The sequence below is a fragment of the Exophiala xenobiotica genome (genome assembly GCF_000835505.1).
Source record: "Exophiala xenobiotica strain CBS 118157 unplaced genomic scaffold supercont1.4, whole genome shotgun sequence".
Classification (NCBI taxonomy): Eukaryota; Fungi; Ascomycota; class Eurotiomycetes; order Chaetothyriales; family Herpotrichiellaceae; genus Exophiala; species Exophiala xenobiotica.
In genome coordinates this window covers 739375-755938 of record NW_013562491.1, presented here as the reverse complement: position 1 = coordinate 755938, position 16564 = coordinate 739375, and the positions used below count along the sequence as shown (strand labels likewise).

General features: G+C 52.4%; 7 protein-coding genes across 7 annotated transcripts; 4 read left to right on the top strand and 3 right to left on the bottom strand.

Moving 5' to 3' along the window:
• The first annotated feature begins 243 nt into the window (after positions 1–243).
• On the top strand, positions 244–2640 carry PV05_06450 (allantoinase). Its single transcript, XM_013459189.1, has one exon. It carries the CDS (start codon positions 696–698, stop codon positions 2352–2354), a length of 1659 nt encoding a protein of 552 aa, XP_013314643.1. The 5' UTR covers positions 244–695; the 3' UTR covers positions 2355–2640.
• Positions 2464–3300, bottom strand: PV05_06449 (uncharacterized protein). Its single transcript, XM_013459188.1, has one exon. It carries the CDS (start codon positions 3225–3227, stop codon positions 2502–2504), a length of 726 nt encoding a protein of 241 aa, XP_013314642.1. The 5' UTR covers positions 3228–3300; the 3' UTR covers positions 2464–2501.
• Positions 3301–3465: 165 nt separating this feature from the next.
• PV05_06448 (uncharacterized protein) lies at positions 3466–7417 on the top strand. The gene is made up of 2 exons (XM_013459187.1): positions 3466–3670; positions 3721–7417. Exons 1-2 carry the CDS (start codon positions 3613–3615, stop codon positions 7281–7283), a joined length of 3621 nt encoding a protein of 1206 aa, XP_013314641.1. The 5' UTR covers positions 3466–3612; the 3' UTR covers positions 7284–7417.
• On the bottom strand, positions 7292–8167 carry PV05_06447 (uncharacterized protein). Its single transcript, XM_013459186.1, has one exon. The coding sequence runs from the start codon at positions 7934–7936 to the stop codon at positions 7619–7621; it is 318 nt and encodes a 105-aa protein (XP_013314640.1). The 5' UTR covers positions 7937–8167; the 3' UTR covers positions 7292–7618.
• Positions 8147–9527, bottom strand: PV05_06446 (uncharacterized protein). The gene has a single exon (XM_013459185.1). It carries the CDS (start codon positions 9458–9460, stop codon positions 8264–8266), a length of 1197 nt encoding a protein of 398 aa, XP_013314639.1. The 5' UTR covers positions 9461–9527; the 3' UTR covers positions 8147–8263.
• A 91-nt stretch (positions 9528–9618) lies between these two features.
• On the top strand, positions 9619–14550 carry PV05_06445 (uncharacterized protein). Its single transcript, XM_013459184.1, has 2 exons — positions 9619–9983; positions 10031–14550. The coding sequence occupies exons 1-2, from the start codon at positions 9838–9840 to the stop codon at positions 14322–14324; spliced, it is 4440 nt and encodes a 1479-aa protein (XP_013314638.1). The 5' UTR covers positions 9619–9837; the 3' UTR covers positions 14325–14550.
• Positions 14535–16269, top strand: PV05_06444 (uncharacterized protein). Its single transcript, XM_013459183.1, has 3 exons — positions 14535–14759; positions 14809–15225; positions 15368–16269. Exons 1-3 carry the CDS (start codon positions 14664–14666, stop codon positions 15869–15871), a joined length of 1017 nt encoding a protein of 338 aa, XP_013314637.1. The 5' UTR covers positions 14535–14663; the 3' UTR covers positions 15872–16269.
• The last annotated feature ends 295 nt before the right edge of the window (positions 16270–16564 follow it).

Sequence of the window (16564 nt, the reverse complement as noted above, 5' to 3'; positions counted from 1 at the left end):
ACTTGATGAAGTCCACCAGGCTCAATACGGTTTAGGGCGATCAAACAAGATGCCGACCTCGCCGAGGAGGAATCTGGATGATGCTCAATCGGTCAAAGCGCTGGATTATTTCCCAACGATAACGCCTGGCACGACTCGCAGCCCACCAATTCGTCCCCCATCCACCCAAATTAGCATTCCCGCGCTCACCTCGTCTGTGGTCTCCTTATCTCTGCTCGATATCATCGAGTAACAGATACTCTTTGCGGCTCTCTCGGTTTGGCTTCAGCATACTGCTGTCCAATGAGAAGGTCAACTCAGTCACGAGTTTCGAGACTCCCTTGAAGGGCATCGGACTCGCCCGCCTCTATCGCTCCACACTTCCATGAGGATACCTCTGAAGACCCGGACCCCTTGGATGTCCGCGAAGATGAGCTTGACTGATTTGACATCAAGCGAAGCCACGGTCGAACCCGGCTTCTCGATGGTGGTATATCAGGACAAAGGACTCGAATTTCCCTTGTTCGCATCCCCACAAGATCTCCCCCAATCCTCCAGATTCCTATCTCGCCCGTCGTTGATATTGCTTATCAGCTATAGATAAGGCACCATTGACTTGCTCTTCACATGTTCTGAACCTCTATCCTTCTCTTTGTCCCTATTAAGCCTCTGTCTCTACCCCAGGCCCTAAGCGGCAAGCCTGTATCGCCTTTATCATGTCTAGATCAGCTTCGGACACATTCCATCCTTATCCGACGCCTCCGCGCTCTCCTCCGAACGCCTATTTCGATACCTTCGACGGCTCACCTATCAGTGTGGTCGCTTCGTCTCGCGCCATACGCTCGGGACAGCTCTCCGCAGCCACGATTGTTATATCTAATGCTACAGGAAAGATAACAGCGACATTTGACTCGGTGGTACCTCCCTCCGACTTCCCTCCCAACACACCCTACACAGACTACTCCCCACATATTCTATTACCAGGCCTGGTAGATGCGCATGTGCATCTCAACGAGCCCGGCAGGACGGAATGGGAGGGCTTCTACACCGGCACACAGGCTGCGGCCTTCGGCGGCGTGACTACAGTAGTGGACATGCCGCTGAACGCCATCCCCCCAACAACGACGGTCGCTGGACTGCAGGAGAAGATCAAAGCCGCCCAGGGCCAATGCTGGGTCGACGTCGGGTTCTACGGGGGCATCATCCCGGGGAACGAAAGCGAACTGAAGGCTCTTGTGCGCGAAGGCGTGCGCGGATTTAAAGGATTTCTGATCGATAGCGGCGTCGAAGAATTCCCCGCCGTGTCCTCAAGCGATATCCAGAAAGTCTTCGCCGAACTAGCCGACGAGCCTACCACAGTCATGTTCCACGCTGAAATGATCCCACCGATCGCAGACAGCGTGGGTGACGACGTGCAAACGTCCTTGCCTCCGCTCGCGCCCCATGGACCTCTGAACGCGTACAGCACGTTCCTCGAGTCGCGGCCGCCGAGTTTCGAGACTTATGCGATCGAGGAGATTTTGTCCCTGGCGCACCTCGCGCCGAATCTGCCCCTGCACATCGTGCATTTGAGTGCGATGGAGGCCATTCCTTTACTTCGCAAGGCGCGGAGTCAGGGGATAAATATCACTGCCGAGACGTGTCCGCACTATTTGTCACTGGCGGCGGAGCAAGTGGCATTGGGAGATACGCGGCATAAATGCTGTCCCCCCATCCGATCGCAGAGCAATCAGGATCAATTGTGGGACGAGCTACGGCAGCATATGGACGAAGGCGTGATTAAGACCGTCGTGAGCGACCATTCACCGTGCACGCCGGACTTGAAGTTGCTCCCGACTCATGTGCCTGGGCACATTGTACCGAAGAAGGGGGCGGCGAGTACGTTGCCTTTGGATGAGGCGACGGGGGACTTTTTCAGCGCGTGGGGCGGGATTAGCAGTGTCGGGTTGGGCCTGCCGATCTTGTGGACGGAGATGAGTCGTCGGGGGTTGACAGAGAGTGAGAGTGCAATCACGGATGTAGTGAGGTGGTGCTGTGTCAATACCGCTATGCAAGTTGGGCTGGAAAAGGTCAAGGGTGAGCTGGCGGTTGGGTTTGATGCGGATATTTGCGTGTTTGATGACAAGGCCGAGTGGGTTGTCGAGCCGAGTACGATGTTGTTCAGGAATAAGTGCTCGCCGTACCAGGGACGTACAATGAAGGGAATGGTTAAGGAGACGTTGCTGAGAGGCCAGACGGTTTTTGTAAGGGATGGGAAGAACGGCGGATTCGTCGGAAAGGGATGTACGGGTCAGTTGTTGCTGGAGCCTAGGATGAAGGAGTTGAAAAAAGTTAAGAGTTGGTTTAAGAGGTGGATTTATGACTTTGATGGGTGATCCGGATACGCCTGGGATATTATGGTCTGATTTTGGTTGCATAGAGCGGGCATAGATTGGGAGCGTGGGATTTTCGGATCTGATGAGACAGTAGTTCAACAAGCACAGTTGATCTGGGTATTGAAATCGGCAGTTTACTACCACTTTTCATGATGGAGACTGTTGTTCTTTCTCCCATTTCTCTCGAACTCGTCTTCTCATCCCACCGTTCACGCCTCGACCCCAGATCTCCTCCTTCTCTACCGAAGCCATATGGTCAATCGGCCGAACAGGTTCACCAGTGTACTCGCCGATGTACTCCTTCGTTTCTCGCTTCGTCCGCTCCTTTTCCCTGCTCAACTTGACTTTCCGGAGATACCCAGCGTACACAGTGACTTCTGCAACTCCGACTAGGATGCCTGTGGAGAGCGACACAAGGACCCGCAGGCCGTCATTGCGCCACCAGCGTGTGAGGTAGAACATCGCACCCGCGCACATGACTATGCTGAGTAGAATATTGAAGACAAGAGAGGGTGTTATGTCGTCCTTCTCTGATGCATCTTCCTCGTTGGTATCGAGAGGTGTCCGCTTTGAGATGAGGCTTGCGTACTCACGTCGTTCTTGTTCCTTGCGCAGGCGTGCCATCAGGGCAATGTATCCAGCCGACGGTTCTGGTTTGGGAGGAGGTGGAGCAGTATAGACCTTTGTTCCGCGAAGGAGGCAATTGAGGGTAGTTTGTGGGTAACTCAGCCTAGAGAGAGCGATGAGCGTGGTGTGCTCGATTGGCGAGCCGGGCGTGGTAGGTAGCTGGCTGATGCTGAGAGAGGAGAGGGTGGAAGGTGGGAGGGAAGATAGGGCTGAAAGGATACGGGGAGTTGTTGTAAGGAGTACCATCTTGCTGGCGTCGCCCTTGACAAGGCTGTCTGGGAAGGTGCTTGTGATGGTCGATTTTCTGCGGCCAGAGACGGCGCAAATGATGGCAGAATAATGGGTCAGCCTTGTACGGAGTTACTGGAGTATGCGGGTCGACAAGGCTGTGTGAAATTGATGGCTCCGATCGCAAATTCTCCACATGAACTTCGCGCTAAAGTTCCCCGAGAGACCTTCACTTTCTGGAGTTTTGCGCCTGCGCATTTGTTGCTACACGAGTAAATGTACAGTATTATTTGCTCCTGCCGATCACCTCAAGGTCGCATTTCTTGCTCCAGCGTCTCACTCGCTCCTTCCGCGAGAACAATCTGTCAACATGATATGACTAGCACGATTTCTCACTGCAATTATGGGCAACGAGCAGAGTCAAGAGTCGAGCGCTCAGACGAAGGAGGAGGAACCTGAACGTGAGTTACTGCAAAATGTGCCGGAAGGAATGAACTGATGATGGATGTAGAGACCGATCTCTCGGATATTCCGGACGACCGGGATCCAGATGAATCGACCATCATGCCCGAGTCGCCAGAGGCCGTGAACCCCGCCTCGAACGGCAAGACTAAGAAGAAAAAGAAGAAGAAGAAGAAGAAGAAAAGAAAAGGGCGAAGATCAGCCGGGGAAGATACACAAGCGGATAGTGCTGGTGAATGGAGCAGAGTAAGCCAGCATGTACCGAACGACGAAGAGATACAGTCATTGCGAGAACGAGAGCCCGAGGCCTTTTCAGTGTATGCTTCTTCTCAAGTCGGCGACGTGGATGATGTTGGAAGAGCTGCGCTAGACGATACTCGAGTTACGAATTCTGTGGACGTGGACGACGAGGGCGAGGTGGCTGTAGAAGAGCGCCACGCTGAAGTCAATGGCCATCTCTCGGGAGAGGACATACCTGGTGTAGACGAAGTCTCACCACCACACCTCACTAGTAACATCCAAGCTACTCAGGACGAGGTATTCCTGGCAGGTTCGACGCAATCCGTGCCAGAGCCAGAGCGTGAGGAAGGTCGATGGTTATGTCCTTATGCAGAGGTCTACGATTGCGAGCAGACTTTTGCTAACAGAAAGGCTGCGAAACGACATGCTGCGATTCATACCTCGACCTTTGTCTGCTCTGTTTGCGGCAAGAAGTTAAGCCGGAAGGATACTCTTGACAGACATTCCGCGAAGCATAGTACGGAGGAGATCGCGTCAGCAGAAGCTCACCTGAGGACAAGATCAGAGCCAGTCGTCGTAGCGACGGCTTTCCAGACCCCAATCGTCGATGATCAGCTGCAGGAGGAGCAGGACGAGAAATCCCCGGAATATACCACGCCCCAAGAAACGTCTCAGGCGCGGCCGTATACAATGGACAGTGTAGATGATGACGGATCGGAGAGTGCCAGAGAAGATCATGCGCCTGATGAAGAGTCGGCCGACGACATGGTTCGAGCTGTGGAAAATGCTGTTCAAGATCAGCTTGATGCGCGATCCGAGTCGACTAGGCAGGATGAGCTAAGTAAGGAAGATCAGGCTTTCGCAGATGCCACCGACCCCGATTCTGACCGTCAGTCATCTGGCTCGCGGGGTGTCATGAATGACCAGGCGCAAGACGGGGTTCTGGGTGGAGAGCCCGTACAGAGAGCGAGACTGAAGCGAAAACGTGCTTCCGAAGAGTTGTCGAAGACCCCAGACCGGTCGACACAAGAGTCTTCTAAACGAAGAAAACTGGCACACAACACCCCACCACCATCTGGTCAGTCGAAAGAGAAAGACGAAGGGGCAAACTCTGGTTGGGCAGCTGTAAATTCTATCACCGAGTCAACTCGTCGTGGGCAAGTCACGGATAAGATCGTGCCAACACTCCAGAAACGACAGAGTACAATCGATGGCTGGACTCAGAGATCTACCTCCGCGTCTGGGTCGAGGCCTTCTATGTCTGCTTCAAGAACCCCGCCGCCATCTACCTCACAACGTGTTGAGGTCCTTGTTCCACGCACCAACCGAGCTGCTCCATCTGGCAGTGACAATGTCAGGGCCCAAAGCAAATTTGCAAACGGAAATCGTAAGTTGAATGGAAATTTGCAGTCGAAAGGCCTAGAGACTTTCGGTGCTAAGAGAGCCCGCAACTCCACGTACACCACTCCCAAAGGCAAGAAGCGAGCAGAGGCTGGCGTTAACTATATATCTCCGGCGGCTGGCACAAGACAGCGAGCTGAAGGCGACGGATCTGACTCGCAGCCTGATAACATGGCCACCTCTGTCGCTAAAAGGACATTTTCAAGCAGTCAGTCCAGAAAGCGTTCCCGGTCACGAGACGAAGAATCGATGTCTGAGTACGAGGAGGAGCAGGCGGAGAAGTCTGAAGATGATCCGGTGAAGAAGATCTCGGCCAGCCAACGCAGGCCCAGAGCCAACAGTACTGTCGAGTGTGGCAGATGCCACATGGCATTCAAGTCGGAAGCATCACTGAGATCGCATTTGAAGCAGCCCAACGTTCATGCACGTCTCCATGGTTGCGAAGAGTGCTCGGAGCAGTTCTACACCATGAAGCTCTTGGCAAACCACGAGAAAGACACTGGACACGGCAAAGGCAATGGCCTACAGGGGGTGACAGGACCATTTAGTGAAAGTGAAGTGCAGAAACTCCAAAACTGGCGAGACACATTTTGTGAGGACCACAGCATCACTACCGAGCAGTTCAACGACATGATGACAGACACCTTGAAGCGACAAAAGGGAGAACGCTGGAACTGGCGCTTCATCAGCATGAAAGACTTCTTAAATGAATACTATGATGTACTCCCGAATCGCAATAGGCGGTCGATGATGCGATACCGTGAGCGCAACTTTCAGAATCTGGAAGGATCTAAGAATTGGACTGCACAAGATGATGAGGAACTTCTTCGGCTCTACAAGCAACTGGGCCCGAAATGGACCGAAATTGGTCAGCGCATGACGAGAACATTTGACGCTGTTGCTCAGCGATGGCGGCACAAGTTACGGCATGGCCACATTGAAAAAGGAGAATGGACCTCCGAGGAGAAAGCCAAATTCAGCAAGGCAATCGAAGAGGTCCGAAGACAGTCTGGGCCTGCAGCAGATTCTGAAGGCTGGCACATCCCGTGGAACAGAGTCAGTGAGAAAGTCGGGACCAGGAGCGCAATACAATGTTCTAACCACTACCGAGCTGCTCACGGTAAAAAGCAACAAGGTAGATGGGTCAAGGTTGAAGGTCTCGAGAAAACGCCTGGTTCGAGCAGGATACTGACCCCGTCGAAGATGGAACGTCGCTTGAAAGGTGAGAAGGTGGTAGGCTCGAGTAAGCGTATGCCGCTGTCACAAGAAATTGTCCGAGATGAGGATGAAGAAGATGAGGAGATTGATGAGGATGGCGAGATACGGTCAACGCCTGTCAAGGGTGGAGGAGCCTCCGAGCAAGCTGAGGACGAGGAGTCGGCCGAGGAATCATCATCCCGTCAAAGTCGCAACCCGCTACAGGCGAAAACACCCAGCAAAACTCTCCAGGCAAGTCAGATGTTTGGCCAGACTCAAGCGAATACCTCCGCGATTCGATCCTTTCCGGAGAGCAGACTGAAGCTCCTAAGTCAGGACCGACCTTCCCCGAATATGCCCATTCAGCGGCAGCAGCTGTCTGGCCGATCACCTCTATCGGAGATCAAGGTCAAAGCAAACGGAGACCTTGATCTCGAAGACGAGGAGAACGAAAGCGCAGAAGATGTTGATGAACAAGTCTATGAAACTGGAGCCAAGGAGGAATCTGACGACGAGGCAGATGAGGAATACGAGGCAGCTGGGGACGAAGAAGCGGCAGAATATGATGCTGATGAAGGAGAAGCCAACGATGAAGAGTCAGATGGCAATGCCGACGAAGCAAGCAATGATTTTCTGAGCAGCATCCAGGAGTCTGCCCAGCGAGGAATGAAGCTTCAGCCCGCGAAGCGCAATGGGTTGCAGGCGGTCGCGCTGTCGAGTAGGCGCAAGAAATGGAGTTTGAGTCCGAGTGACAGTGAGAGCGGCGGAGAGTGAAGGGGGGCGGGACAGCCGAAAACTCTTTATCATGGTTCAGATCGTTGGGGTCAACGAGCGTATGATCAACTAAAGACACCAGGTACATAATGTTTAGAGATGCTTGAGGCATGCATGATGAATATACCATATCACGGATCCGAATTTACGCTGAGTTGACAGCTTTCTTATCCCACTTCGTCCGAAACGACCATATAGAAACGTAGCTGCCTACGATTTATGAGGGGACAGGAAGCCGTAGGAGTCCAAGACCTAGTACACGACGTTGGGTGATACCTGGTCTGAAGGGTATCAAATCCAGGCGTCAATGTTCCTTCGGTTCGTAATCGTGCCACTTAGGATAAGGCAAGGCCATGCGAAGAGTGGCTTCCTCCAACCACTTGCATCCACTTTCGGACACCTGAGATCGGGTGCGTGCCAGTCATGGTTAACCGAGAATGACCTTGAATAGTAACACCAAAGACCAATTTAAGCGTGTCTGATTTTAATCGGCTGGAAGCGGCATCGCTGATGCCTGGCGCCCTGCTCGTGCGGGTATATGTCGAATGCCATGCAGTGGTCCAAGATGTCCAAGGTACACTGTCTCGTACCCGCGTATGCATAGCTCTTACACCATTTGAGCCTAGATGGTCACACTGCCCAGCTAGGCACATGCTGATCTAGATGGTGTGCAGACCCGAGGCGGCCCAGAAAATCCCGTTGGTGCAAGTGCGCACTTTCTATTGTCGGTGGGGTGAAAGAGGACTCCATGAGTAGACTTGCATTTCATGATCCGGGCAGACAATTTAAGGGTGGTCCGGGTCCGCCTTAAATATGACCGATCGCAATTGTGTTGCTGTCAGCGTAATACACGCTGCGATCGTCCATGGTCTGGCGGCATGGGGGTCTGAATGGCGTATAAAATTCCACAATGGAGCGCCCATATCTTCGAGCCAGATGATACGAAATGACTCATTTCGCACCTTCTGATGGCGTCTCACTTAGCCCTGGTAGACCCAGCTTTCTGCAGCCTTGGGATCTGAAGAGCGAACGAGTTGTTCTTGCATGAAACGCAAGTGAAGAGGCAGTCTCTGCCAGTCGCATTCCACCATCCGCCTTGCATGCTGCTCCAAACGCGGGACCACGACCCTTCTCATGGCCTCTGTGACCGGGTTGTTCTTCTGTGTCACGGCCTCTCTGACGAAACCGAAGAAGATGAATGAGCCGGATCGCAAGCAGTAATCAGCAATATCTTCTGCAGACAACTTGCTGAAACCGCCTTCGCGCAAGATTAATATTGTGTCTGCCAAAATTTCAAATTGACGCTCCCCATGGCCTCCAGAAAACATAATGTCATTGTAGACTGATCCGGTCCAGCTATCAGGGATCCATTTAGCAGCTCTGGCCGACAAATAAGCAGTAACCCTCCAAAGATCCAGCATCAAATAATGACGAAGGGTTGGTTTACAACTTCTCAAAACATCGCTCCAATGGATGCTACGTCGATCCAGGACGCCACGCCACCCACGACCGCCGGAATCTTCGTCGACAATCTCGATATTCCGGAAATATTGGGCGTGGAAGGTTTCGAAGCTCTTAAGCCTGGACTTGAGGCGTCTCAGTTGGGTACTTGTCCGGCGACGGAAAAAGCCATGGTCCAGACGCATGCACAATTGGAATTCACGTCTTGTAAGTTCTGGCATATCCTGAGTCCCGCCAATCATGGCCACTGTACAGATGCTGATTTTGCTCCTTGACCATGTACCAAGACGCTTCTCAATCGCTATTCTCTCCTTGAGATTTCCCGTGATTTTGCCAAAGCTAGCAGTATAGAATCTGGCGTACGCTCCTGCTAAGCGATACCAATATGTGAGTAACTGGAGAGGAAGATAGGATTCCGGCTTCTCGACGTATTCAAAGTGCGGAGGTCGTAGGCTTGCCAGGCCAGGCCCTTGTGCAGCGTCTATTCGGTGTGGCCGTAGATTGATGTTGGGATACTGTGGCTTGTCTGAGAATATGCCAGGACACATGATTTCTAGGTGGCATCTTGCAGGTGGTCTCGAGGGAGAGTTTCGAGGACTCGAAGTGGACAGCGAGTTGGATACGTGATTGAGGAAGGCGAAGCGGACATTGCTGCGGTAAAGGAAGGACCGAGTGGAAGGTAGTGCATGGCGAGGGTTCAGGAGAATCGTTGACATGGACCATATGAGGGAGCGATGGTCGTTGGCGTCGGGTTAATCACGTCTCTGGAGGAGTGGATTGTGGTACGAGCTCGTAGTGCAGTCGAAGGAAATAATTCTTAGTCTTGCGGAGTTGAGACGTTGGAGATACCAGACAGATGCACGTCGAGACATCTTCCCCTGCCACGCTCTGCACACCCTGGCCTTTCTACGACACCTTTGACCCTCCATTCCTTCCTCTGTCTTCGTCTTTATGCAAGTAGTGAAGTGCTCTTGATGTCATAGGCCTACAATCAAATCACGTTCTCAGTTTCTCGGTATATCTCCGCGAGACGATGCTTCGAGAGCCCTGAGCTTCCTGCGATCCTCTCCTTTACGAGCCAGCCTTGTCCACCATGCGCACCTCGACTCTGCCCTGGAGACTCGCTACCTGCGGACTCGTGTCTGTGGCTGTATTGTCTAGGCTTGTGAATGCCTCTTCTTCAATCAATGTTGCTCTTGAGACCTCATTTTCCGCTGCACCATACTTGGTCGAGCTGCTGTAAGTGCATCTCACCGTTGGAAGACTACAAACTTACACTCAGGCAGGGAGACTGCCGCCCTCGAGAATTCCTCCTCGTACTTCCCTCTCCTCGATCGCGTGGCCGATGGCACCTTTGTCGATTTGCAAACGGAACAAGAGCTGTACAATAAGTTCATAGACGTGTTACAACATGATGGCCACCTTTCCAATTCCGAGGCCCTGTCCTCTTTCAAGTTCGCCCTGGCTCTTCATGCTGCTGCTCCGCGGGTCGAAGCTCATTTCCAATATTACAATGCTTCTGTTCGACCACATCTGATGGCGGCGCAGGACGCTGCTTGTCCCGTCTGGGTCTATTTGGACGGCCAACAATACTGTTCGCCTGCTCTGGATCGTGCCCAGCAGGCAATCTCCTTGCCTGGTGCAGATGAAGTACTGCCTTTCGACCGGGTCCTGGGGTCATCCGGTGAAGGACCGTCATCCATCCTTTATGCCGATATCACACATCCATTCTTCGGCCAGTTTCACAATATTGTGAGCCAGACAGCCAGCGACGGACGATCAAACTATAGATTGCGGTACCGCCCTTCGAGCCTCTCCGCCAGCAAGCCTCTTTACGTCAGTGGTTACGGTGTTGAGCTGGTTCTCAAGAGGACAGACTACATTGTGATTGATGATCGAGACGCCCTGAAGACGGAGGCAGCCGGTGTTGAGCAAATCTCCTTGCAACAAGTCGAGAACGACGACATCACAGATCTAAAGCCGTTGACCAGCTCCGAGGTAGTCAATCTGGGCCTAAACGCCGCCAGCTTCATTGCATCAAGCTCGGATCCCTTTGAGAGTCTTCTGCAATTATCATCCGATTTTCCTCGATATTCGTCAGTTCTTGCTTCCGCCAATGCTAGCAACGACTTTTTGGCGGAACACCGAAGAAATCGAGAACAGTTTTTACCATCGGGATACAATGTGTTCTGGATTAATGGAGTTCAGATCGAGCCTCGGCATATCAATGCATACTCCCTGCTTGAACATTTACGACGAGAAAGGCATATCATCGGCGATCTCCAAAAGATTGGACTAACATCTTCCGAGGCTATCAGTCTCATCTCCAGCGAGGTCATCGCCGAAACACAGGCCAACGAGTCACCTCAGCGGTTCGACTGGCGCGATGACGATGAGGCCGACAATGTATTGATGTGGTTGAATGATCTTGAGCATGATAAACGCTACGCTTCTTGGCCTTCAGATCTGCGGACATTGTTTCAACGAGTCTACCCTGGGCAATTGCCTCAAGTCGCCCGTGACATCCACAACTTGATCGTCCCAATTGACATGGCGGATATCAAAGATATCGAACTTGTTACAACAGCTCTGCAGAATCTCGTCAGAAGAGCTGTGCCGATCAGGATCGGGTTAGTCCCAACTGGCTCTGGCGAGATAGCTAATCTCTACTCCCGGTTGTCGTACCATATCTTGGATACTTACGGTTTGAGCACACTGATGAGCTTCTTCACCCAAGTCGTTTCCAGCAAGAAGCTGCAAGCAAACCCGGAGAAAGCTTTTATGACAGTTATTAAAGGCCTCGTTCCCCGCGAAGGCAAAGAAGAGTTGTCGTACGAAGATGTTCTGAAAGCTGTTCATCTGCATCAACGACTCAAAGCACGAGACAACTATGTTGAACGCTTGGCTCTGGGGAGTTCGAATCACCCTTTCATTGTCAACGGAGTCGTCTTGCCACGCAGTGACAATTGGTTCGAGGTCCTAAGCTCACGGGTGTTCTCGGATCATCAATTGTTGCAACAAGCTGTATATGAGGGAGCAGTTGCAGAAGATGACTGGATACCAAGAGTCTTCCTCTTTCAAGCTGCTATCCGGCGAAACGAACTGGTCTTCCCAAGTGATCCCAAGAATGTCCAGATCGTCGATTTGAGTCGCTTGACTAGGGAATACGCGAACGAATTTGCCTCGATACCGCGAATCCGTGGGGCCGATGCAACTCTTCTGAGCGATCGGGCTCATGTACTTGTGGTCACAGACGTGGATACCGAAAGCGGCCGATCATTTCTCACTCAGGCACTCCAGTTCCAGAAAAGACACCCAGAATCCGATCTGCTGATTCTACATAATCCACCTTCCAAGGCAGGATCCCATGGACTGGCTGCTGCATTGTCCGTCTTGACGCAGGACAATAATGATTTCACGCTCGAGCAAGTACAGCAGCTGCTTGAAGCTGAGACCACTTCTTTAGATCAAGACGAAGCTGCTAGTGAATTCTGGGCTTCATACGAACCACTGATCAAGGACCTAGGAATGGCTCTAGGCGAAACCGGCTTGTGGTTGAATGGACGCGTCATTGCGCCAGTAGACGGGTTCCTCACTGTAGCTGACCTTGAGTCCCTGCTCGATTACGAGCGCAGAGAGCGGATTGCTCCTGTGACGACCGCGATCACTGTACTGGGGCTTGAAGACCAATTTGGCGACGCATTAGATGTTGCGAAAGTCACCTCCCTGGTCGCAAGGTCACTCAAATCTGATCTACCCGAAGGTCTCAGAGAGTCAGCACCGCTCATCAGAATGGATCGATTCAAGATTTGGAACGAAGCCTACACGTCTTTCCAGGTCTCCAACTCCGAGAATCCCACGATACAAGTCGTTGCTGTTGTCGACCCAGCGTCCGAAACCGTGCAGCAATGGGTTCCCATACTGAAGACGTTGTCGCAGCTCAGCGGCGTCAGCGTCAAGGTCTTCCTCAACCCTAAAGACAGAATGACTGAATTACCCGTGAAGCGGTTCTTTCGCCAGGTCATCAGTGCCGAACCCACATTTGGCCCTGACGGTTCATTACAGAAGCCAACAGCATCTTTCCAGCGGATCCCCAGGGATACCCTTTTCAACCTCGGCATGATAGTTCCTCCTTCCTGGCTAGTCGCCCCCAAGGAGTGTATCTACGACCTTGACAACATCAAACTGAGCAGTCTGGGTGAAGAGGAGAACATCGAAGCCTTGTATGAGCTGGAACATATCTTGATCGAAGGTCATGCACGCGACGTCACCGCCGGACCTCCGCCACGTGGAGTGCAGCTGCTCCTGGGTACGGAACAGGAGCCGCATTTCACGGACACCATCATCATGGCGAATCTCGGTTATTTTCAATTCAAGGCGAATCCTGGCTTCTGGCACATCTCGTTGAAGCCCGGTAGATCTTCGAAGATTTTTCATATCGACAGCGTAGGCCCAAAAGGGTATGCCGCACAACCAGGTGATGAGACCACAAGTGTCGCCCTTCTTTCATTCCAAGGGGCAACCCTGTTTCCCCGATTGTCTCGGAGACCTGGAATGGAGGAAGAGGACGTGCTGGAGTCGTCAGGGGGAGCACTGGACTACCTCAACAAAGGGGCATCATACGCGTCATCGGCACTCTCTTCTCTTGGTTTCAAGAAGACGACTTCAACAAACGCTGATATTAATATCTTTTCTGTTGCTTCTGGCCACCTTTACGAACGCATGCTCAACATCATGATGGTTTCGGTCATGAAGCATACAAAGCATTCGGTCAAATTCTGGTTCATTGAGCAGTTCTTGTCACCCTCATTCAAATCTACTCTGCCAAATCTTGCAAAGCACTATGGTTTTGAATACGAGATGGTTACATACAAGTGGCCACACTGGCTTCGGGGTCAGAAGGAGAAACAGCGTGAGATCTGGGGCTACAAGATCCTGTTCCTAGACGTGCTGTTTCCTCTCGACCTCGACAAGGTCATCTTCGTGGATGCTGACCAGATCGTTCGTGTCGACATGATGGAACTAAACAAGGTCGACCTGAAAGGAGCTCCGTACGGCTTCACGCCCATGTGTGACTCGCGGACAGAAATGGAAGGGTTCCGCTTCTGGAAACAAGGTTACTGGGAGACGTACCTTCGTGGCAAGCCTTATCATATCTCGGCGCTTTACGTGGTCGATCTGAAACAATTCCGTCAACTGGCGGCTGGTGATCGTCTGAGGCAGCAATATCAAGCGCTTTCATCTGATCCGAACAGTCTCAGCAATCTGGACCAAGATCTGCCGAATCACATGCAGCATGTACTACCCATCCACAGCTTGAGCCAGGAGTGGCTGTGGTGCGAGACGTGGTGTAGTGATGAAAGCTTGAGCGTCGCGAAGACCATCGACTTGTGCAACAATCCGTTGACGAAGGAGCCGAAATTGGACAGGGCGAGAAGGCAGGTCCCTGAGTGGACTGAATATGATGAGGAGATCGCCACAGTGCTCAAGGAGGCTAGTAGCAAGGACAACCAGCAGCCTGAAGTGGAGCACGTCGCAGAGGAGGTTGTGGCCGATGAAAGGAAGAGGGATGAGTTATGATAAAAGGATGAAGCGCTCATTTAAAGACAAGGAGATAGATAGACTGACTGTACGGGTACAAACGTCATTAGACTGCAGGCGAAACCGAATGTACCTCGCTGCAGCCTGGGTGGCAGCTGCAGCATGATGCAGCTTTCGGGCAAGTCCGCCAGGCAAGGGTCAATCGAGCGGAGATCGTCAACCTCAGTTCTCTCTTCTCACACCCCATGGCATAACATGAAGTGGCCTTCATGATCGTCAGAAGTCATCTCAACAGCCAGATGTACTACGGGGAGGAAGACCTGACAGTGCTTGCCCTTCTTACCGTTGCTATCGAACGCTAAGCCAGTATCGCTCAGTATGGCAACAAGGAAACCACTCGTTGTCGCCCTTGGTGACCCTAAATATGCCGGTCAAGAGTTCCTCGATGAATTCAAGAAAGACTTCGACTTCGAGGTACTACTTGGCCCCTTCTTCGTGTTGGCTGCAAGTTCACATGCTACAGATACTGCCCGCCACAAACCGTAAGGAGACCCAGGATCTCCTACCCCAACTCATCGCCAGACGAGGCCCCGTCGATGCATTCATCATCCGTATGGGAACGCCGCCATATGAGCCCTTCAACGAGGATCTTCTTGGCTCTCTCCTCCCACACTGCAAGATCATCACTTCCGCCAGTGCAGGCTTCAACGAGTTCGACGTCGACTGGATGACTCGGAACAAGATTTGGTTCTGCAACACTCGCAACGCCGTCGCCGAAGCCACAGCCGATATGGCACTGTTCCTCATCCTAGCTGTCCTTCGTGATACCACTCGGGCCGAGAAGGGCGCCAGAAGCGATTCTTGGAAAGCAGGTCTCGTACCATGTCGAGATCCGACTGGCATGACCTTGGGAATAGTAGGAATGGGGGCTATTGGGAAGGTACGTATTATTTGCTATCTTACCTCCCGTACTTCACTCGTCGTTTGGTCCCAAACCGGCCTTCTGTCCTACGCCCTTTCCAAACCTTTCAAAACCTTCGGTAAGCTTTCACTTCACGATGATGATTGACCGAAATGTGCAGTACACAGCTCGCAAAGCGCTCGCCTTCAATATGAGGATACACTACTACAACCGGCACCGCCTCTCGCCCGAGGTGGAAGCGGAGTACCACGCGACATACCGCCCTACACTGCACTCCCTCCTGGCGCAGTCCGACGTGGTTTCCCTGTCGTGCCCTCTCAATCGCGAGACTACAAACCTTATATCCAAGGCTGAATTCGCCGCCATGAAACACGGGTCTTTCCTGGTCAACACATCCCGCGGCGCTGTGGTAGACGAGGAAGCGCTGATTGACGCATTGGAGTCAGGCAAGATCACTCGCGCAGGGCTCGATGTGTTCTGTAACGAGCCAAACATCAATCCGTACTTCAAGACGAGCAATAAGATCATTGCTCAGCCTCATATGGGTGGGCTGACGGACGTGGCATTCGAAAAGTCCGAGAGGGAGTGTTTTGAGAATATCAGGAGTTTGTGGAGGACCGGACGACCGGTGGCGCCAGTGAATGAGGTGGTGGATGGACTCTAGCTGTGGGTGGGAACAAGATGGTATCGATTCCAGGATCGACAGACCATAGCCAAACACGTCAAGGACCAGAGCACGATGAAGTCGGGATTTTGGGGACCCTGGAGACATTGTGTGACACGCGCAGCAGCAGGCTGCACTGCGGAATGAGGCATGGTTGATTGACCCTACCCGTCTGGCGTTCTAACACAGGCAAGAGTAGCAGCCGAGCCGACCATCGTACTGATGCGTGTGCGGCGACAGGGTGTACTAGGGTCTCATGGGTAAGTCGTGTAATTTGGCGCTAGAATGCCATTCGACGACAACAGCAGCGAGGACAGTTTATGGGATAGGCGGGCCGCCTCCCCAAGGCGAGGTCAATGACTATTTGTGTGGCAGGAGGGCGTCGTGTTGAATGCGAGGTCCAACTACTGCAGCTGTTTTGCCGCAACCCAATTAAGCGATTTTCGTTACACGATTTACCCATGAGACCGTACTCGAAGTACTTGTTCGTAGAGATGTCAGAGAATGGTGGACTGCAAGACTGGTGTACATAAACTCGAGAATGTCGGGATTCGGCCTCGTCGGTCGAATACGGTGGCCGAAGTGGACCACTGTCCCATCCAACTTGGCCTTTTGCAGAATCGATTATGCAACCACCACCAATGTCAAGTCGAAGAATGGCGATGCCGCCAGTAACATGCTGTCCGAACTCCG